At 50.4% G+C, this 22,012-nt stretch overlaps 1 protein-coding gene across 2 annotated transcripts in view; it reads right to left on the bottom strand.

Moving 5' to 3' along the window:
- Window positions 1–1,313: 1,313 nt before the first annotated feature.
- Window positions 1,314–22,012, bottom strand: part of LOC120609055 (heat shock 70 kDa protein 12A-like) — a 30,375-nt gene continuing 9,676 nt past the window's right edge. The window contains exons 1-3 of one of the 2 annotated variants that reach the window (XM_039871109.1): window positions 13,219–13,509; window positions 2,373–2,458; window positions 1,314–1,467 (exon numbers count right to left, since the gene is read on the bottom strand). In XM_039871109.1, the coding sequence (XP_039727043.1) occupies window positions 1,336–1,467; window positions 2,373–2,458; window positions 13,219–13,252 (252 nt within the window). In that variant the 5' untranslated portion in view covers window positions 13,253–13,509 and the 3' untranslated portion in view covers window positions 1,314–1,335. Of the gene's footprint in view, window positions 1,468–2,372; window positions 2,459–13,218; window positions 13,510–22,012 lie in introns of those variants that run through there. The other variant, XM_039871108.1, reaches the window with a different exon arrangement.

Genomic DNA, 22,012 nt, shown 5'->3' with positions numbered 1-22,012 from the left:
TCCCTTGTAAATAACATTTCTTCAAACAACTACGGAGACACTGATGAGTGCCGGCTCTAGCTTTTACTATTATGTTCTTTTCCTCATGAGGGATGGCAGAGCAGACAGGCCTTCATAGCATCTGTCTAACAAACAGGAGGCAGAACCCTGGTTCAATCTGCTTGAACTCCGAAGGCCCTACGGCCTCAGGGTCTCTACTCGAACCAGCCTTTCTGTGTCTGGGGCCTCTTAGGATAGGGGCCTCAGCTGAGTCACATCTGCATTTCTAGAGGAAAGGTGGGGCCTCAACCAACACGGGAGTGGGGATCGCTTTCATTACGACTTGTGTTTTAAACAGCATGTGATAAGAATGCCTAAAATCTTACTCGGGGAGCGATCGCTAATTTCTACAATTACTAGTTAAAGGAATTACCAGTCACAACATATCATCAGAGCCGTCCTTGGGTTTGGAGAATCGGGATGATAAAGGCCTGGCTCCCAGAGCTTTGCGGGACCACAGAGTCTGCAGAGGTCCATGGCCAGACAGGGGAGCCGGCGCTGGTGCTGGACAAACCAGGTCCTCACAGACGGTCGGTCACATGGGGCTGGGGTGGATGTGAGGACATGCTGAGCTGCTGCATGCAGAGGGGCGAGGGGCAGGGAGTGTCCCGAGCACAGAGTGTGTCCCAGGGGACCCAGGGCAGCCTCAGGGTGACCCTTTAGTCACTTGGCTGAATTTCACCACACTCTGCCTTTTCTCGGGCACGGTGCTTTCTGCTCTGGTCACTGTCATCCCATGACTGCTCTTTACGTGGAAGAACCGGTACCTTCCCCGTTTACATTTTACTCTGTGCTAAGCGCTTGACAGGAAATCTGATTTCATTAGCACACACGCCCTCTGAGGCAGGTACTGCCGTTATGCCCATTTCACAGATGAGGAAACTGAGGTTTAGAAGTCTCAGCCACTGCCTAAAGTCACACAGTACGAGGCCAAGCCAGCGCCTGGATCTCGGCCACCACAGCCGGCCTGTAAACCGGCGCCTCCCCCTCAGGCTGCCCACTGCAGTCACCTCGGCCAGGTTTCAAACGCAGCGTCCAGGCCCTTCCTGAACCAACCGGGTCAGAATTACATCAACACTTTCGCAGACCAGAGACCTGGAGCCCAGAGATGAGAAGTGGTTTGCCCAAAGCGGCACAGTGAGTTTGGGCCAAGATGGGCCAGAATCCAGGACCCGCCTACCAAGTGCCATTCACCTCCTCACTGAACTAAACCCTCTCCCCTCCCCCAGGGCATGTGCCCAAGTTTCCACCGGTGTAGTGATTGGCACCAGCACAGGCCCCTCCCCACCACGGCGCTCACCTCATCACGTGGATGCACTCTGGCTCCTTGGCGAAGCTGTAGGCATAGCCGCTGGACGTGGTCCCAAAGTCGATGGCCACCACCACGAGAAACGTTTGCTGCTCCGAGACATTTGGGTCAGCATCGTTCTGCAGGTGCACCAAGTAAGGTAAATGGCGGGCAGGTGGAAGAGACCCCAGGTGGGGTTCTACCCTGCCCAGCTGTGCCCCCACTGCAGACGGAAGGACGGTCCACATTCTGGCTCCAGTCTGCCACATGGTGAGCCCTAGGGACAGGGCACCTGCCTCCAGCTTGCCTACCACTCCCTTTATCCATGTGCGTGACACAGCTAATTACAAAATGCTCAAGGTGCAGAGTTTGAGAACCACAGGGCTTGGCTGTAGGTGACTGCGTCTCCCAGTTTTCCCAGGACTGAGGGAGTCCCAGGATGCGGGATTTCCCGCATAAAACCCGGACGGTTCCGGGAAAACCAAGACGAGCTGGTGCCCCGACCTCGTGGTGGCTCTGAAGTTCTCAGAGGGGTCTTTCCAGATCTGAACAGCCCATGCAAAGCCCCCCTGCCCCCCTGGCACTCCTCTCTGGCTGGCTACATGGAAGCCCCTTGAACGGCTGCCCATAAGATCCACCCTTTCGGCGTGGGGGAGAGTGGGACCCGCAGCCCAGTCCCCAGCCCCCTCCCTGCAGGCGCATGCCTGCACAGGTCCCTCTCCCCGGTCGGATACAGCCACCGACCTCTGGACACGGCAATTAACTGCAGTCAACAACACGGCAATTAACTGCAGTAGACAAAGCCACTGCCTCTCACTGATTCCCTGGCCAGATGTGGCTGTTCCCTTCCCAGAAGATGCCTCGCACTCTCGGAGCCCTGAATCTTTCTAAGGCTGTTCCCGTAGGGCTTGCATGGCTGATACCAGGCAGGGCTGTTAGTCTCTACCCATGAACGTGAGGGGCGGTCCAGCAGCCTTGTGAGGGCAGACCGAGAGGCCAAGGGCATCAGCACACACACCCCCACAGACACGTATGCATTTCTTACCGCGATATGGGAAGGGGACAGAGGCGTGATCCCTGTGTCCCCCAGACTCCGGGCCGGAGATGAATATGCAGACGTGGGGGCCGTTTCTGAAAGGAAAGACAAAGTGCACTCCTTAGAGGTGCTGGGGACCGGCCCAGGGAGCAGAAACGAGGGCCGCGTGGCTTCGCTCCTGAGGGTACCAGTGCCTCTGGAACGCCGGCCAACGTGGTGGGCACGGCCGACCCCACCATAATTACAGGTACCGTGTCAGCAACCCCTCGTATTTAATACTTAAAATTTGATCAAATGAGACATTCCGTTTCTCCCAGGGACCACCAGGCCTCTCACTCTGTGCCACCCAACTGCCACCTAGCAGAGATGCTGCCCAGCCCCCAAATCGCCCCAGCTCCTGCCCTCTCTAGAGCCAGCCTCTGTGTGGACCAGAGTAACCAACAGCCACCTGAGACAATGGCAGATGTCTACATGCATTTTCTCAGAAGAGCATCCACAGCCCTAGGTTTCCACAGGGGTGTGGGACCCCAAAGATTAACCCCTGTTGTAGGAAAACAGGACATGCGTACACCTTCTAGAAACAACTTCCTTGGTCAGCGCATGCATCTCCTCCTCCCTCCCTCTGGCATGGGCCCCGTCACAACCTGGGGAACTCGTCTCTCTTCAGTGACACTGAAGGGTTCTGACATTCAATAAGAAAAACCACAGCATAGAGACAGGTAGATTAGAACTCCTGGACCCTGCAGATGGGGCCTCGCCACAGATCAAGGTCAAACCAGAGAGGAGCCAACAGCTAAGCAGCATGAATATCATTCTGTCAATTGCCTTGCTGTTCTTGCTATTTATGAGTCAAGGCACAGATATTTGTTCTGAAACCTTGGCACAGCCCAGCGGCTCTCCCCCAGGAGTGAGCACCCAAGGAGAAGTCGCAATGTCCCTGGTCAGTGCTGGAAGTGCCACACTGCTCTCCCTCCCTGCTGCCCAGAACTGGCAGGGCCAGCAAACAGCAGCAGATCAAGAACTGCGGGCTCCTACCGTGGAGACGATGGCCAGACCCTGGGTCCCTACAAATCATAGGGGCCATTAGGGGAGCTTGGCAAATACAGCTCCATCAGCACATAGCCTGATACCTGGGAGGAAAAAGTGGGTAATTTGCTAAAATGATACTTGAGGTCAAGGAAAGCCGGGGGGGGGGGGGAGGGGGCAGGGGGAGGTGTCTGAGGAAGGCCTGTGTTGCCACTACAGGGAGGCCTTGAGGCAGCTCCATCTGCCTCCACTGTCAAACCACTAGGGTGAATCCCACGCGCTCACTGATTTTTTTTCCCCTGCCTGGTGAGACTCAAACAGCATCACTACAGTGGATGCCAAACAAGCTGAGGGAATGAAATGAATCAGGATGGTGTGGATGCGATGCTTCAGATCTGCACAGACACCTCCCCCCGCTGTAGGCGCGTGGTCTCCTGATAGAGCTCGAATCCAACCTCTGGGAGTAAAGTGCAGAAGCGAGTGAGCACCGAGGTGAAAGATCAACCTGCTGGGCGGGGGAACATGGATTTGGCACCAAAGAAGATATATAATCGGTCAATGAGCTTGTGAGAAGATGCTTAACATCGTCAGTCATCAGAGAGATGCAAATCAAAACCACGACGAGATATGCTTCACACCCACTAGGGTGGCTGTAATAAAAAAGAAAGAGAAATAACGAATGGTGGCAATGATGTGGAGAAATTGAAACCCTTGTATATATTGGGTGGGAATGCAAAATGGTATAGCTGCTGTGGAAGATACTTTGGTGGTTCCTAAAAAAGTGAAATATAGAATTACCATATGACCCAGCAATTCCACTCCTAGGTATCTACCCAAAAGAATTAAGATAAGGATTCAGATACTCGTATGTGAATGTCATGGCAGCATTATTCACAATAACCAACAAGTAGAAACAAACCCAAGTACCTATCAACAGATGAACGGATAAACGAAACATGATATGTCCATGTGATGGAATATTATTCAGTAATAAAAAGGAATGAGATTCTCATACATGCTATAACATGGATGAATCTAGAAAACGCTATGCTAAGTGAAATAAGCTGGACACAAAAGGACAAAAACTGTATAATTCCACCTACAGGAAATATCTGGAACAGGCAAATTCATAGATACAGAAAGCAGATCAGAGGTTACCGGGGGCTGGGGAGTGGGAGGAACAGGGAACACAGTTTCTGTTTTGGGTAATGAAAACGTTTTGGAAATAGTGGTGATGGTTGCATACACCGTGAATGTAATTAATGCCACTGATTTGTACACTTAAAAAGGCTTAAAATGGCAAGTTTTACATTATACATACTTTACCACAATAAAAAAAAATTTATTAAAATAAATCAAATTGCACAGCTGAGAGGGGAAGCTATTTCCAATTCTTATGAGCACCCACAGCTCATTCTCGAAAAGAGAATGGAGCCATAAGCCTGGCTGCTGGACCGGCCTGCTCAACTCCACCTTCTTTGCTAATTTCCTAGGACAAGGGCACCCCCTTCCGTAAAAGCAAGGGGGGTCTGGCCTCACCGCTAGGAGGCCCAGCCCGATGATCCTTTCTACCTGTTGGTGGGAAGTCTGCCTTGCCCACTGCCTCTTGGGCAGCCTGCAGAGCTGCCATCCTGCGCTGGGAGCCACCTCTCTCTCCACCTGCTACCTGGAAGCCCTGCGGCCATGTGTCCACATTTGCACAGAAGGTCTTGGAAGAAACCAAATGTCTAATTGCCCAGAAAATCTGGTGTTGGCGATTAGCAAACAAGCTATTATGGGCAGACAAACCATCCACCCCACTGTCTACTCGGTTCTAATTATCCCATCACTCTGCCCTTCTCAGAGCATGTCCCACTGACTTGTAAAATAGCATGTGTTGGGCCACACACTGAACACGTGCCTTGGGCCCCCAGAGGACTCCAGGATACTTGATGGCAAGAACCAAGGATTCTGGGGGGTTCTCCCTGTACCTTCCTCCCCACCCTCGCCCCAGCCCCTGACACACACCCCACTAGGTACCAAATAAATCATTTGACTTGCTGATCACTCAGCCAAGCCTAGAGGCAATTGAATTTCACAGACTTTTTCCATCAGAAATTAAAATGCAGCTATGCTGTGCAATGGTTTAAAACTGGTCTGCAAAGGTCTGGTGGGGTGACATTTTTATAGACACATGCATACCATGCATACCCATATCTACAGCTCTATATATCCCAAATCAAAGAAAATTCACCACTTAATGTGCATCAGTCCAGCACAGATATATACAAAGCCTATAGTGAGAACAACTTTGTCAAAGTTGTGCTCAAAAATTCTTGGGGGAAAAAATATGGAAAAGTCTACTTTAGCCCCTGACACGTGTGCCAATAGCCCCAACCAAACTCAAAAGCTTCCATTCAATAGGTAAGTGATTAGGAATAAACACAATGGAATATTATCTATTGATCTAGGATATTTGACAGATCTAAGCTAACAGGCAACAGGAGAGAACTGATACGTGAAATGCCTGTGTGTACAAAGTACATGCTGTGTGTCCAGCTACCAGTTGTACACAGGCCATTATCCACAGTGAGAAATACCGACTGTCATTAGTTGCGGTCCTATTTATGCTTCTCTGTAGAGCTAATACAATAACATCTGCCCCACGACTACTCCCACCTCTGTGATATTCCAGTTCAGTAAACACAGGGTGACTTGCATACATCGGGAGCAGAAGAGAAAGACAAAGCTAAAAGCCTGACAACTGTAGAGATTTTTAGAGTGCATGCTTGAAAGACAGGAAGCTGACGAAAAGAAAAAGAGATTAAAGAAAAAATACCTTACCAGGACGTGCAGTCAAGGGCAGAGCCAAGGGATCTGGAGTTTAAAGAAATACCTACACTATTCCAACTAGGTTGAATAGACACTCAAAGCATCTCCCCTTTCAATGACTAAGTTACTCTGAAATGCAGTAAAATGAGAGAGTTGATTTCACATCAGAGAATCGGAGAAACACTGAACATTTCAAGAATGCAAACTATCAGCTACATAACTATGGTTAAGCCAAGGAGGAAGAGACCCTAAAGCTTTCTAGTAAACCAACGGAAAATAATTGTCGGGTCTCCTTTGTTATTAGTTTTAGATAATTTAACATCACTTCTATCTTGTATATTTATTATGCAATCTCTTTTTAGTTTAGTGCATATAAAAATAAGTTGATGCAGGTATTTCTGGTCCACTCTTAACCTGGGACCCACCCCCCAACACATTCTTCAACCAAGTCACTTTGTAAAAAATTTCTGCACCCAAGAGGGAAATATAAATAAATGAAAATATTTTTACAGCAAAGTAGAAGATAAAAATACATAAAAAGGTGACTCAACCAACAAGTCTTCTGCCACAGGATTTTTTAGAGCCCCAAACCAAGTAGTTGAGGAGGAACTAGTTTAACTTGTTAGGTTAATACTCATCGCTGGCCTTCATGATGTGAGAATTAAAAGGCAGGGTTCAACAGGACACCTGCTATAAAATGCGAGACATATAAAATTCAGACACATTTTTATTTGCTCCTGGCTTTAATGGCTTTAATCAAAGCAGACAGTCTTAAAATAAAAAATAGTCTTGATAAGAGAATGTCAAAGACAGCCATTATTCATGAACTTGCTTGCTGTACTTTTCTGCTGCAGACATTAGTCAGCGAAAGGCCGTGAGCAGAATTGTAGACTTTCTGAGATACATAAAATCAATCTTGCTCTGCAAATACAACATTTTTAAAGATGAAGACAGAAACGCTGCCTGCCTTTACATCACAAGGCTCCAGGCTTATGTGAAATGATAGGCGGTCTTGACAATGGTGACTCCCCAGCTTTTCCAAGTAGGCCTTCTTGCTAGCTTTCAGATTAATGTATTTATCAAATAAATTTCAAAAGGATTTTTAAGGTCTGGTCCTTATGCATTAAAAAAATTGCAATATATGTATTTTCATTCCTTTTCTCCTTCTGGCTCTGAGCTGATAGGTATTTGCTGACAATTGTTTAAAATCAGGGTATTTGAAAAAAGCTCTCCTTTTCTCTCTTTCCTTTACGTGCTCTTCCTGCAGTGTCAACTTTGAAAATTGATCAGCTCAAGGTCATGTGTAGGTTACTGGCAAATATCTTTTAAGAAGGAAAATAAAAAATTTTTATTACCCTGTTACAGGCTTCATGGCTAGCTGAACTAATGCATTATTACCGTAAGCTGGACTTCCATTTCAGTAAATAATTTATGGGTTTTTTTTTTTTTAAATCATCGTGGTTGATGTCCAGACTAAATGGAAATTTTATTGGCATGAACTGGGAGACCCTTCTGGCTGCAAAGAATACTGAGTATGAAATAGCTGCTCTCCAAATGCTAAATAATAATTATAGAAATGAGCATTTGCAGCGGCAAAAACCACAGCACCAGGCACAGGCCAAGAGAGAGGGGCTGACACGGAGCAGCATCTTTCAGTTACCCGTCACCCGGTTGGTTGAGGAGATGAGATGCCCCAGTAAGAGAGAACCGGGGCAGCCGAGATTCCCAAGAGACAGTGAGGCCCCCAAACTCCTACAAACCCAGACGGTGAGTGGGGCAGTTCATAGTCTCTGTCTTAACCGGTCTACGTGCACACGCATTTCCAGGCAACTGCTGGAGGACTTGAGGAAATGCTTTCTAGGCCAACAGGTCTTCCTACCAATTTTTATGGATTACATTCAGCAGTTTCAAAGCCCCTGCCCACCTGCCCCCAGCATTTGGAGGGGCTCCACCAGGTCACCCCACACATAGTATTAGGACACGTCTGTCCACCTGGCTTCTCTTTCATGGACTCTGAGCTCATATAGACAGGACCATATCTTATTTTACCTCTGCCATGTCAAGGGCAGTCAATAATGTTGAGTGGGTGGGTGGGTAGATGGATGGATGGATAGATAGATGGATATATGAGTGGGTGAATGGATGGATGGATGGATAGATGGATGGATGGATGGATGGATGGATGGATGGAAGGATGAGAGGGATGGATGGATATATATGGTGGGTGGGCAGATGAGTGGGTGAGTGGATGGATAGTTGGATGGATGGATATATGAGTTCACAGACCCTGAAACATCTGTGCTAGACTTGGCCTCCAGGCCTTTGTACATACTATTTCCCTGCCTCGAGGGCACCCTATAATGTTGCCTTATCCTCCAGGGAACCCCACCTGCAAAAGTCAGCCCCCTCTGTTAGCCGGAGGAGAGCCTTCCAGCTTCCCTGATACAGAGGAGAGAGGAAATTGTTCATCAGCACATGATGTACTAGCAAAACCCAGACTCGAGGAAATGTTAAGGATGACAGCCAGGTTTCTCAAAGAAGTAAATTACAAGAAAAATATACCAAAAAAAAGGAGAAACTATAGATTAGAGGTTCTCAAACTTTGCTGTGCATCAGAATCACGGGGGAGCACTTGTTAAAATACAGTGCTGGCTTCACACCCAAAGTTTCTACTCCAACAGGTCTTGACACCAGAGAATTTGCATTGCTGATGAGTTCCTGGCCACCCTGATCTGCCTCAGAGGCAGTCTGCTGTGGCTTAAAAAACAGCACCTGCGGTCATTGCAATGCATGGACCGTTACTGGCTCCCGATACAAACGAACAGAAAATCTAACAACATTTATGAGACAATTGGAAGTATAACCACTGACCAGATATGGATAATATTAAGGAATTAATTGTTAATGGTCTAGTTATGTAATTTTTAAGAGTCATTATCCTTTAGAGACACATTCTAAACTATTTACAGAAGAAAGAATATGATGTCAGGGATTTGAATCAAAATAATACCTGGAAGGGGAGGAGGCAGAGATTAAACAAGATTGGCCACAAAGTGATAACAATTGAAACTGGAGAGGCTCATGGGTGCTCAATACATTATTTGCCCTACTTTTATATATGTTTTAAATTTCCCATAATAAAACAGTTGTTTTAATGTACTAGTTACATGTCTGTTTTCCTACCTTCGGGAGGGCAAAATGCTATTTTTCTTATGCTGTGTATCAATCAGAGCACCTGACCCATGCATGGTAAGCACTCCAGACACATTTGTCAAATGGATGATTGAACTAATAAGAACATGCATGCATTAAGCCTATACGCTTTGTCCTCTGAAGGCTTGGGAATGTATCAGACCTGGGTCTCGGGGTGGGTGAGGGGTACACGTCCAGATGACTTCTGTGGGGCTGAGACTGTTAGGATAGATCTAAACAGCCTTTGGAGGGGTCTGATTTTCGCTGGCTGCACCTGTCCCCCTAGGAGACAGCAAAGCAGAGGTCCAGCCACCTGCTGAGTGGCTTCCATTCTGAGGTGGGCTCTAGCCCAGCCTCAGATATAGGGCCCTCCTAGACTCTGAAACCCTTCTGCAAACCCGCAGCCTCAGAGAAGGAAGGGAGCTATCCTCCGCTCACTTCCAGGCCCCAGAGCCTGGCCCTGCAGAGAGGCTGGGTCTCTAGGAACCGGGAGACACCCATTCTGCTTGGTTCAGACTCTCAAGGCCGTATGTGCGGGGCAAGAAGCCTCAGTGAAGGCCTTGGCATCTTCTAATCCCCGCGAGGAATGGTGAACTAAAATACCAATGTCGGATGTTACCCTGTGACCCTCTGTACTAAAAAAGCTCTGAGGTCTCCAGAAGGGGGAGGGAGTGTCCTGTGGGGACCCAGGGTGCAGGCACAGTGTCCTCCAGGCTCAGGCAAGACAGCCAGTTTAGGCCGCAGGGTCAAGGATATGTCTCCTCAAAACCAGGGCAGTTTTGAGCAAAGCCAAAGTTGGCTCTTGGGCTGTTGTTCCTGGAGGGAGGTAAGGAAAATAAAATGACTCCTGATGATAATGCAGAATACGGGCATGCCAGGTAGAGAATGTGGACCCTCACAAGCCTGGAAAAGCTACCTCACCTCCCTCTGGGCCCATCACCTCCTTCTGGGAAGTGAGAATCTGTATTCTCAAGACCTCTATCACTGTCTTACAGTGAACCAAGAAATTAATGCATGAGAAACTCTCTGAAATAAATAACAGCCCTACCCACTGTTTGCTGAATTCCTTCACGGGGTCAGATGTTTACGTAGTTCTCATTTTAGGTTCTTTTGCAAGTTTATTCAAACTCCAATTATTTTAATTTGAAAGTTTTTAGAAATGTACAAACCTAGAAATCTATCAGGAAAGCTAGCATGGCCAGCTCTCGCCAAACACAAATTCCATGCCAAGCTAAGAGCCTTACAGGTATAGCTCTTGAAACCCTGCTGTGTTAGGGAGCTGTGAGGCACTGTCGTTATTCCCACTCTATAAATGAGAAAAGTAATGCCTGGCAGGTTAAGAAAAAAGCCCCCACTGTAAGGATGCCACCCGCTGGGTTTAGAGCCCTCCAACTCTGAGCCTGCACTCCTGCACTAGACGCACTGCCAGGTCTCACACAGGCATCATTTCTCTTGAAAGATGAACCTACTAAGAGATGTTAACAGAAATCCCCACTTCACAGATGGGCAAACAGTGTGCAAGAAGTCAGGAGGTCACAATCACAGGGCTCTCCCAAGCCCCGGCTGGCTGTCTCTGCCTCCAGGCTCAAAAGACCCTGTGGCCCATGCTTCCTTGGGCTCTGAAGCCTCTCCATCTCAAAAGCCAAAATTCTTCAAAAGCAAAGATCAAGGTCGGGGAGGAGCTACTGATCACAGAGGTTCAGAATCGGGAAAGCCTGGGCTCAAATCCGAGCATGGCCACTTCCCAGATGCTTGCCCTTGGTGAGCTAGGTAACATCTTGGAGCCTTTGTTTTCTCATTTGGAAAATGGGGCTGTGGTGGGAATCATAATGATGGTGATATACTTCACAGGACTGCTATAAAATAATACACACGTAAATAAAATAATACCTATAAAATCTGGTGCACGGCAAGCCCTTCGTAAATTATAGATGTTATTTATTTTTTTTTTTAGCGCCACCACCATCATCAGCAAATTGGTCCAACTACTGCTGAGAAAACAGCCACGTGCTTCTAACCATTAAACCAAAACACAGAGAGGTTAAGCATCTTCCTGAAATAGCACAGTAGCGGGCACCAGTCCTCAGTGCCTGACGTCCAACCCTCCACCACATTCCAGCCCTGAGGTTCCAGGACTTTGTTACTGGCCTGAGTCTGTAGACTGGTAATGGGCAGCACAGAGCACTGAAAAATCAGAACTCGGAGGGAGTGGAAATGGGGAGAGACTGCTAATGGGTGTGAGGTTTCTCTTTAGGGTGATGAAAATGTTCTGGAATTTGTCAGCGGTGATGGTTGTGCAATCTTGTGAATATACTAAAAACCACTGAACTGTATACTCTAAAATGGTGAGTTTTATGATATGTGAATTATATCTCAATAAAGAAATCAAAGAGCTGCAGGAAACTGACTTGTAAGAAAAACTATCCCATCCCGCCTGCCCTCAGGAACAGAGCCCTCCTCCCTGGGAGTGGGCATCAGTCACCCCCACCCCCTGGCCACTGCTCCCCCACCCCGCCCTCTCTCCCCTCCCCTGGCAGAGGCCAACCTCTCCACAGGGCAGAGTCTGCAGGAGCCTTCCGGGGACTTGTCCAGTGGCGAAGCTGCCTGCCAACACCAGGCTCTCTGAGCAGGCCAGGGACAACAGCGGGCCTTGGGCTCTCCCCAGACACCCTACTCTTTGGCAACACGAGAACAGAGGCACAGAGAGCAGGGACAGTGCCCCAGTCACCATCTGTATTTTCACTTTTCCCCTAGATGCTCCAAAGCTGCCGGCTGGCCAGAGCCGAAGGCCCAGCTCCATCCCTATGGGGAGCCGCAGATGGAGGGCTTGGTGCTGCTCCCGCAGACAAGCAGCGCGCGGTGCTCCAGAATGAATGCTAGGGGACGACGTCTAGTGACCTGCAGCCATAAGCAGCCCCCGGCAGGGGTCACAGCCCTGTCCTGCTGCGGGGGCCACCCGCATCGGCATTAAAACGGTCTCCTGTGTAACGACTTGTGAGTGAGCTGCTGCCGAGCCCAGGTCCTCGGGCAGGCACTGTTCAGGAACCTGCCTGAGACATTGCTGCTTCTAGAAGATCAAAAAAAAAAAAAGAGAGAGGGAGAAGGCAAATGCCACCAGAGGCTCAAAAGAGTCCCTGGGGAGGCCAAGGGTGGACCCAGGGTGCCGGACACCCCTGAAACCAAATGCCCCCTCAGCACAGGTGGCCCAGGCACCTGTCCACAGAACATTGCTCACATGGTGGGCAACACTTCTGTATTAGCAGAAAGGCAAGTCCTTTCAGAGGCTTTTTAAGACTTTATAAGTTTAAAATCTCACATTCTTACCTTTTTTTTATACGAAACCTACATGATGAACTGACATTCTTAACAAAGAAAGAATTAGTAAACTGGGTTAAAAGATTAACTTTAGACTTTGCTAAGTACGCGCGGCAAAACTTGAAGAGTAACTACCCTCGAAAGGAGCTAAAATAGAATATCTGCTTCCAGAACGCTACAGGGAGATAAAAACAAAGAAAACCAACGAACGATTCCCCCGAGGACCAAATTTGCTCAAAGTCTTTTCCCAAGAAATATAAACAGACTTTCTGGGGAATGAGGTTTACTTCCTCAGGCTACTCCACAGAGCGGCAGGGGCCAAGCCACGGAACCCACGGGGCCCCCAGAGTCTCCCGGGCCCCCCTTAAGGCCAAGCAGCGCGATAAGGCTGGCAGAGCCTCCCTACTTCATACACTGTGTGAATCCCAGGGAACAATACACATTCTACGTTTAGGGGCCACTGGGGTGCCACACGTGTGGTCCCGGCTGACAAAATATTCAACACGCCTGCCCAAGCTCAGGCTTGGGAAGGACGCTGGGGGCATCCGTAACCCCAGGTGGCCTGTCTGTGGCTTTTCGTCACTGCTGTCCCACTGGCATGCCCCTCGCAGGATGCAGGCCTGCCCCCTTCATTAAGCCCAACACGTGCAGGGAGAGTTTCTCTGACTTCACTGTTATCTTTATAGCTCCATCCGGGCCTCAATCAATCAGCAGCCATGGCCATCTCCTCCGCAGAGCAGAATGCTCCAGACACCAGCGGCCAGCTTAACTCCCAGCAGGCACACCCCACAGAGCCTGGAATGTCAGGAGCGCAGGGCACTGACCTCCCAGTGGGGGGAATGGGGGGGACTGCTGGGGTGGGGGGGTGCCCTCTGGGAGGCGTACACAGGAATGCCTCAGCCGGTCTCGGGGCTGTCCGCGCAGGCCCGTTCTCCCCGCACTTGTCTCCGTGCCCCTCTCTCTCTCCACTGACCTCATCTGGGAAGGTCCTGACGGTGCGGACATAACTCTGGGGACAGGCTGGGTCAGTGGACGAGAAGAGTTCCAGAAGCTAAACACGCGGTGGGGTGGCCGGCAGCGGGCCGCAGGCGCCCACTCCGGTGACACCTGGAAAGGCCGTCAGGGGTGCAGGCTAGAGCCCCCAGACTCCTCGTGTGTCTGTTGGCGCCCTCCTCTGCCCCATTCCCACCGTGCTGCCATTAGTCGTGTCCGGGGGACATGCGCCACATGTGTGTTTAATTCATGAGAATCCGACTAGGAGTTCTCAGGCTAAAACAGAGCAAGTGGTTTCAATTTAAATATTGTAATTAAGAACACTGTAAAATTCTATCCTGCACACTTTATTAGACACTGTGGTAAGTGCCACAGGAGGATTAGGGGGGACAGAGGCAGCCCCAGGGCAGTGATGCTCGCCTGGCATCTTGAGGGCAAGTTTGCTGTGTGAACAGGATGGGGCGGGAACACCAGGCCGAGGGAACAGCCTGAGCAAAGGCAGGGCTATGCGGAGAGCCTCCCAGAGGGCCTTGCACTCTGCCTCCAGGATGTCCCCCCGGATCATGTCACAACAGCCGAGCTCCTCAGGTTACTCGCAGCCTCAAGCACTTACTGTGTTCTCTATCATCCTTCATAACAGATCTAACTCGTTAACCAATCAGGTGCCTCCATTAGCCCTTCTCCACTGGCCCACCCCCTCCCCGCTGCCCGGCTCCAGTCCACTGCAGCAGCTGGGCTGTGCTCGCTGCCATCTGGGAGGCCACCTGCCCTCCCCCAGGCCCGTCTCTACCCCAGTCTGCAGGGAGAAGAGGCCCTCCGGTCCTTCCCATGGGAGGGGCTGACCCTCGTGGCTGCCCTCTAACCAGGCACAGCCCAGAGCTAACAACGGTTCCCTGTCACGGGGCTGTGTGGAGACCACACGGGAAGACGGACAAGAAAACCCCCGTACTGAGCGGGGCACAGACTGGGTGCTCCAGAAGCACGGGACCCCGAGTGGACACGCGCTGGCAGAGGCTTTCCGCCTGAATCGCCACCTGGGGGCCACTAAGCCTGCTGTCCTGGACGAAGAAGGCCCCCCACCACCATGTGTGCACCCCCAGAAACCACTGTGGGCAAGCAGGGTGACCATCGGCCCACAGTCCCCGAGGCTGGCCATGCTTGCCTTTCACAACCCCAGTGTTTCTGCTCAAGGTGAACAGACCTCTGCCCTGCGGCCCAAGAGAAATGAGTGTATGCGTCCGCAAAAAGAAAAAAAAAAATTTGTTCCAGAATGTTCCAGTAGTTTTTTCATAGTCACCCCAACCTGGAAACAATCCAACATCCATCAACAGGAGAAAGGATAAACAGAGTATGGTACAGATGTACAATGAAATACGAATCGGCAATAAAAAGAGACAAAATATCAAAACACCCAACAATGTGGATGAACCCCAAAAGCCCTGTGTTAAGTAAAAGACCTTGGACGTGAAAGAGTTAATACTCTATGATTCCACTTAGGTGAAGTTCAAGAACAGGCACATCTAAGGTTAAAGATGTCAGAACGATGCTTAGATTCAGACTGGGATGCAGGGAATGAGAATTTTCTGAGTTGATGAAAATGTCCTGTATCTTGCCTGGTGTGGTGGTTACACAGTGTATCAGCTTCCTGCTGCTGCTGTAATGAGGTACTGCAAACTTAATCGCTACTGACTAGTGACTTAAAACCTGACGAATGTATTACCTTACAGGTCTGCAGGTCAGAAGCCCGAAACGGTTACCGTCAAGCTGTAGGCAGGACTGGGCTCCTTCTGGAGCCTCCAAGGCAAAATCCATTTCCTTGCCTTTCCGAGCTTCTGGAGGACGTGTGCACCCCTTGGCTTGTGTCTCCCTCCCCCATCTCCAGAGCCAGCAGCGTATTATCTTCCAGTCCCTCTGACTCTGTGCCTCCTGCCTCCTTCTTTCACTTATTAGGACCTTGGGTATGGGGCCCACCGGATAATCCAGGATAATCTCCCCATCTCAAGATCCTGAATTTAATCACATCTGCAAAGTCTCTTTCGTCATGTAAGGTGACATATTGTGAACGTTCCCAGGGAGTAGGACATGGACATTTTTGGGGGACCATTATTCAGCCTACCACACGTGAAGTGAGTATAGACATATGTAAACATCCGTCCAGCTGTACACTTAATATTGCTGTGCTTTACTGTACGTAAATTATACCAATTACAATAACAAAGAGCAAACGAGAAGGGCTCCTGTAATCTGGGTCACAGATGTCACATCCCGGGTATGGCTTTGCCCTTCGCTTAACCCTCACACCCCCCATGCACTATCTCCCCGTTTCATAGAAACTGAAGCAGAAGGAGAGATACAATCTCTCCTGCAGCTGGCGAGACGCGAGGCTAATGTGAATCCGAGTCTGACACCCAGACCCATGTTCCGCCTGTCCCCCAGTCACCAAAGACCCCTGCTACAAAGGTCGGGAAGACGCGCAAAGGAGAAATGGTTTCCTTTGATGTCCCACTTTCGCTGCGATGTGGGTAGAAGAACTAATTCTGTTCTAACAAAAACTGGTCAGGATTAAAAACAAGGGGCGGGGGAGGAGAAGAGAAACGTCAAGGCGGATGGAAGGGGCAACAGAGGCTGTGCGGACTGGACGCCACATGCCCTGTCTGCAGGGGCCATGGCTCTCTGACGCCACCAGCAGAGCAGTCAGAGATCCAGATTTTTAGGTGAACTCTCATTCATTTTAATTGTAGGCAATGAGTTCAAATGGATGAGCAAACATTGGTCCACAGGCCCCTAGCCTGCCAGCTCATTCTCCCACATCCCCCCCTCGCACCCACCCTGCCATGCCTGCCACCCCGCAGCAGCCTCGCCCCGGCAGAACGCTAGCTCTGCTCTCTGCAGGGCATGGGACACCTGCAGAAAACCTGCTAGAAGGAAGCAAAGCTGCAGTAAGAAGGGACCCGACAGCTCCCAGGGGAGACCACCGAGGCAGCTGTAATGAGGCCTCTTGCCTGCTGTGAGCACACACTCCAGATGGGACCAGAGGCCCTGGGCCTTCGATCCCAGCTGCTCCCACCACCAAGGCACCTCCAAAGAGAGGGCCTGGGGCTTCCAGGCCCATTTGCCATTTTGTCAGATGACCACACCCCAATATCTGGGGTCCCCTGTGTCCAGGTTCTAGCAGAACTCTGCTGAGCCATCAGCGCTGGGAGGGACCCAGCTGAGGCCCCTCAGGGAGCTCTGGCCCTGACCTCTAGGAAGAGACAGCCAAGGTTATTTTCAAGTTCCCCTACCTGCCTATGCAGAGCCACACACCTGGGGAGCACCCACCCATCTTGCTCCCTGGATGTCTGGTGTCAGGGAATCAAGGGGTCTTGGGGGGTGGTTTTCTTGTGGTTGAGGGCAAGGCAGGTGAGGGAGTGTTACAGAAACTACCTAGGACAAGGGCTTTTGAAGATCACACATTTTGGGCTCAGAAACCATCATGTCCACCACCCAGTCTTTCCCATGAACCATCTTGTTGAGCATCTGCATCCTTGTCTCTAAAAGGAAGATAATACCCCCTTGCCCCTCAGTGCCAGGAGTCATGAAAGCCCACGGACCAGCTCTGTCTCGTCGTGGCGGCAAATGCAGAAGGCTGAACGCCAAGGGGTGTACAGGTGTGGGGTACAGGTGTGGCCTCCAGATGGGGTCCTGGCTGTTTCCTTTCTTCCTTTGGGCTATGTTTTCCATGATGTGATGCTTTTGTCATGACAACCAAAGTTCTCTTCGTTTTCACCCAGTACCTGCCCGGGACAGCGTGGGGACAGAGGCGATGGCCGAGTAGAGTGGGGTGAGCGGGTGTCAGGTGGGCTTTTACCCATCACCTCCTGCGGCCTCGCTGGGTGCCCTGCCATCCGGCCACAGTGCTGGTCCTGCCTGAGGTCCTTGCCTGCTCCTGCTTCCTGCACCAGGACCCCTAGCCCCCATCAGCCCCCAGTGATCATGCGGCTCCTACGCCCTGGGGGCCAACAAATCTTCCCAGCAGCCCCATGGGGGAGACTTTATTTCTCAGCTCCACCCTACAGATGAGGTGACAGCTCAGGGGGGGTTCCAGGCCTGCCCAAGGCCTCCCAGCAAGTGCACTGAGGAGCTGAGACTTGAACCTAGGACTTGAACTCGTCCCATGATGCCACGCTCCCTCCCAGACAAAGCGCGGCTCAGGGACCCGCCTGAAAGTGGGTCCCCAACCACTTTGTCCTCTCAGCCTCCTCCAGGCCTAGGAAAGGAGCTACCCTTTTGGGGTATTACCTCTGGCTTTAATACTTAACCCTCGAATTTTCCCAAATGTCCCTTGCCTGAAGTGGGACACCCTCCATGCTGACACGGAAACCCCGTCTCCCTCTGTGTGTGTGTGTGTGTGTGTGTGTGTGTGTGTGTGTGTGTGTGTGTGTGTGTGTGTGTGTGGTGTGGTGGGAGGGGAAGAGAGGTTGGCTGCTCTGCTTGGACCTCAGGCCTCACACCCCAGGCCCCTCGGACCTGGCACCATCACTGGGCTCCGACCTCTCCGGCCAGTGCTGCCCTCGCCTTTAATCATTTACGTCGAGTCAGAGTCCTCGTGGTCAGTTGCCAAATGCAGGAACAAGCCTGCAGCTGGCAGTGTGCTGACCATATGGCCTCCGACAGGCCTGGACCCTGAGGGTTCCGGGGAGGTGGGCAGGGAGAGTCACCTTGAGTTGTCAGCATAGTCACAGAAATGGAAACCAATTGACGAAATCTCTCTGAGGGCGGAACCAGTTGTGAGCACAGGACTGAGGACAGGCGTGGCGGGGGGGTGCGCTCTGCTGGCAGAAGGAGCTGAGGGGCTGCTCTCTGGGGACACGAAACTCCTCAGTGAGTCGCAGGACGAGCCAGGCCACCTCGGCCACGGTCATTGTACTTTTTGGCTTCTGAGTCTGTGTTTGGCAATTTATTTCAGACTCATTGCTAATATTTCATGAGAAAATGGCCCTGCCCTGCCCTGTCCCCACCACACACTAAGATTTTTGAAGGGCAATCCTCACAGGACCTGAGCTGATTCCTCAGCACGTCTGTATTCTATCCTAAGGCCTTCCTCCTCAGGAATACACACCACTTCATAATGTGTGTGTGTGTGTGTGTGTGTGTGTGTGTGTGTGTGTGTGTGTGTGTGTGTGTGTGTGTGTGTGTGTGTGTGTGTGGCTGACGGGGGGTTGGGACTCTGTTTTTCCATATGAATATTCATTCAACACAACTTTGAGATACAAAAAGTAAGTAGGACAAAGTGCACTGTGACATTCCTTGATAAACCCCGTCCTGCCCACCTGTCTTCTTTCCGGAGAACCTCGGGCTCCGGCCTCCAGCACGTGGCACTTTGGGATCTCATCATCGAATGTTTGGGGAAGGGCCGAAGAGGGCAGTGTTGGGGCAGAATCAATGTCCATGACCAGCCAAGCCCTCGTGGGTTCATGTCTGAATCTCGAGGGAAGACCTACGAGAAGCTTCTAACATCTCTCAGTCCCTCCCTTCCTCTGTCCGCCTCTGTCTCCCCGACTCTCTGTTGCTCCCTCTCCCTCTCCCCGCACGTGCATACTAATGTGTGCACAGGTACACACCTATACACACCTGTACACACTATACGCACACGTACACACACCCAGTAGCCTCTCCCGAGACAGGTATGGCAGCACCTGGCAAGCCTTGGCAGTATTAGGTCTTTGCTGGGTCTTTGGCACCTCTGCTCACCACTCTCCTTGTGAGTGCTCCCCAAAAGCTTGATGCCCCAGAGCCAACAATCCCCTGCTTTCCGAGTCCCCTCCAGGGGTGCCCCTGAAACCACCAGGCCCAGGCTGGGTGCCATACCCCAATGTCCCTATCCTCCACCCCTCTATCCCCAGCACCCCGACCCAGACAGGCAGGATCTTAGTTTGCTCTGAGAGACAGCATGACCCTGCTCAGGTCCCTGTGTGTTCTTAAGGTCACAGCCACTTTCTAGGATTCCGCTTCTTCACCTGGAAAATGAAGAGATTGGCTCACAGACACCGAGAGCCCCCATCCGCACCCTCCGGCCATCACCATTTCTCACTCTGATCATTGAAGTCACACTGACTAAGTGCCAATGGCTGGGAAAGACCCAAATCCGCACCAGTCTTCCCTCAGATCCCCCCTAGTGTGCGGGCTCTGCAGTGCCTTAATTTACCAAGAGTAAAATCCCCCACAAACTGTAGGTCTGGCATAGTGTCGTCAAGTTTTTATTTTGCCAAGGACAGACATTAAAACTTTTTTAAAAATTTAACCTATCACCTGCTATTACAGTTAATTCATTAAAGAAAGGAAAGTAGGACTGTATTAGTTATCTACCGTTATTAAGAAAATACTTTTTTAAGTCTAAAATGTAGTAGTTTAATCAACCGCTTCTTTCCATAGAACTCTGCAATTTGAGGTTTCTCACCTGGAGTCAACGCATGCAGCTACAGTCCTGTGAAGGCTGAACTGGGGCTAGATGCTCCCAGGCAGCCTCTCTCACGTGTCTGATGCTCACCTGGGCTGCGTGTCAGGAAGCCTCAGTTTTCCTCGTATGTGGCCTCTCCAGCAGGAACAAGAGATTGGGGCTCCAGGCTCCCAGGCTTTTCTTCCTAGACCCACGAGCAGGCCTAAGCTCCTGAAGCCACCCCAGGATCCTCACTATAAAATCTCTATTTTGGCTTCCTCCAGCTAGAAGAGGTTTGCTTACCTATAACCAAAAGCCCTACTTAATACTCTTTTAGAACAAGCATTCTGCCAAGGGCCAGGACACAACCACCAATGCCAACTGAAGGAATGCGTAAGGAAGTAGAAAAGGTGAAGCCTGGGTTCCATCATTAAGGACTCTCATTCACTGCGATTAGCTCTGGCATCTCATTCCTCTGAGTGAAGCATGAGTTCTTCAAACACTCTTTCAAACTGCAGAGCGGGACAAGTCATTAATTTACTCACGGCAGATCGGTTTAGATGCACGCGTCGCCTCTCACTGGTTCAGAGTGGCCGGCTGAACTGCTGTGTTGAGAAGGATTCTGGGTTCAGTTGGGGAACACGTAGAGGGAGTCGGCCAAGCTGGACTCTTACCCTGGCTTGGCCAAGCATTTGGGGGCAGTCTCTTTTCTTCCCGGACCTCAGTTTGCCCATTTGCAAAATGAGAGGGTGGGACCAGTCCACACCCTCGACAACCGAAGTCCCACTTGGCTGTAGATGCCGACTACGAGCTCTGTTTTCTCAACAACTTTCATCTCTGCTCTGAACGGGACTCCGGATGTTTGTGTTGTAAACAGCTTCCTACCCCAGATGGCAAAGAAGACCCCTCAAGGACAGCGAGAAAAGGAAAAGGAAGGAAGTGACCGGAGGAATTTAGCCTTTAGCCCGTGGAAATCTGGGGGTCAAATGAAGAGAGGCCACCCTGAGGCCTCCGAGTCAGCAGGCTCCAGCCCCACACCTACATCTTCTGTGTCCCAAACAGGAACCAGGTGTCTGGGTACAGAAACCACTGTTCTCAGTCACAGAAAAACCAACGAGACCCAGGGTCTGATTTTCAATCAACAGGAGGCACAAAGGAGATCACTTTTTTGCCAGTTTATAGGAAACAAAGGACATTGGCAAAACCCACTTAATTCCCTCTGAGATTTTGGGGTGCTCAGGAGGTCTATGGAACAGGAGCTCTGTCCTACGGAATTTATTACCTTCCCAGAGCCTCTGTTCCTGACAGTAAAAATGGACCAGAGTCAGCAAAACTAACCCAAACACATGCTAAACAGCTAGGAAGTAAAACAGTCTCGAAAGTGCAGTTAATGTCCTCAGAAACGAGGCAGAGATAAGAGAAGTGACCAGAGGCTCTTCCTGTTGGCGTCACCGGAGGCCCCCACTCTGCAACAGCATAAATATTTTTAAATGGACACTCGCTTTACAGCAAAGAGAAACACAAGCCTTTCTGCTACAGTGCGGTAGACTTTCCTGAAAATCTTCACACTCTGCAAAATCTCACACTAAAAATAATAGGATTCATGGGGAAAATAGTGTTGGTGCGTTTCACTCGACACCTATCGAACCTTGTCACCTGAGCCTTTCCAAAAAAAAAACAACAGCGGCTCTAATCATCCCGGCACAGTAAGCCCTGCCTGGACCCTGGACCCAAAGTCACAGTGTATAAATCATTGGCAGTTCTCCTCCTCGTTTGTGCTAAAGGGCCTCGGGGACACTCACTTCTTACAGAGACCGATCTCATCAAAATTAAAAGCCCCCAACCACAGTGTCATCTGCACCCATTGTTCTCACAGAGGCAGTGCCTTCAGCTC

Source organism: Pteropus medius, unplaced genomic scaffold, assembly GCF_902729225.1.
Source record: "Pteropus medius unplaced genomic scaffold, Ma_sr-lr_union100, whole genome shotgun sequence".
In the NCBI taxonomy this organism is placed as follows: domain Eukaryota; kingdom Metazoa; phylum Chordata; class Mammalia; order Chiroptera; family Pteropodidae; genus Pteropus; species Pteropus medius.
Note: the sequence above shows the minus strand (reverse complement) of the source record. Positions and strands in the feature narration are given on the sequence as shown.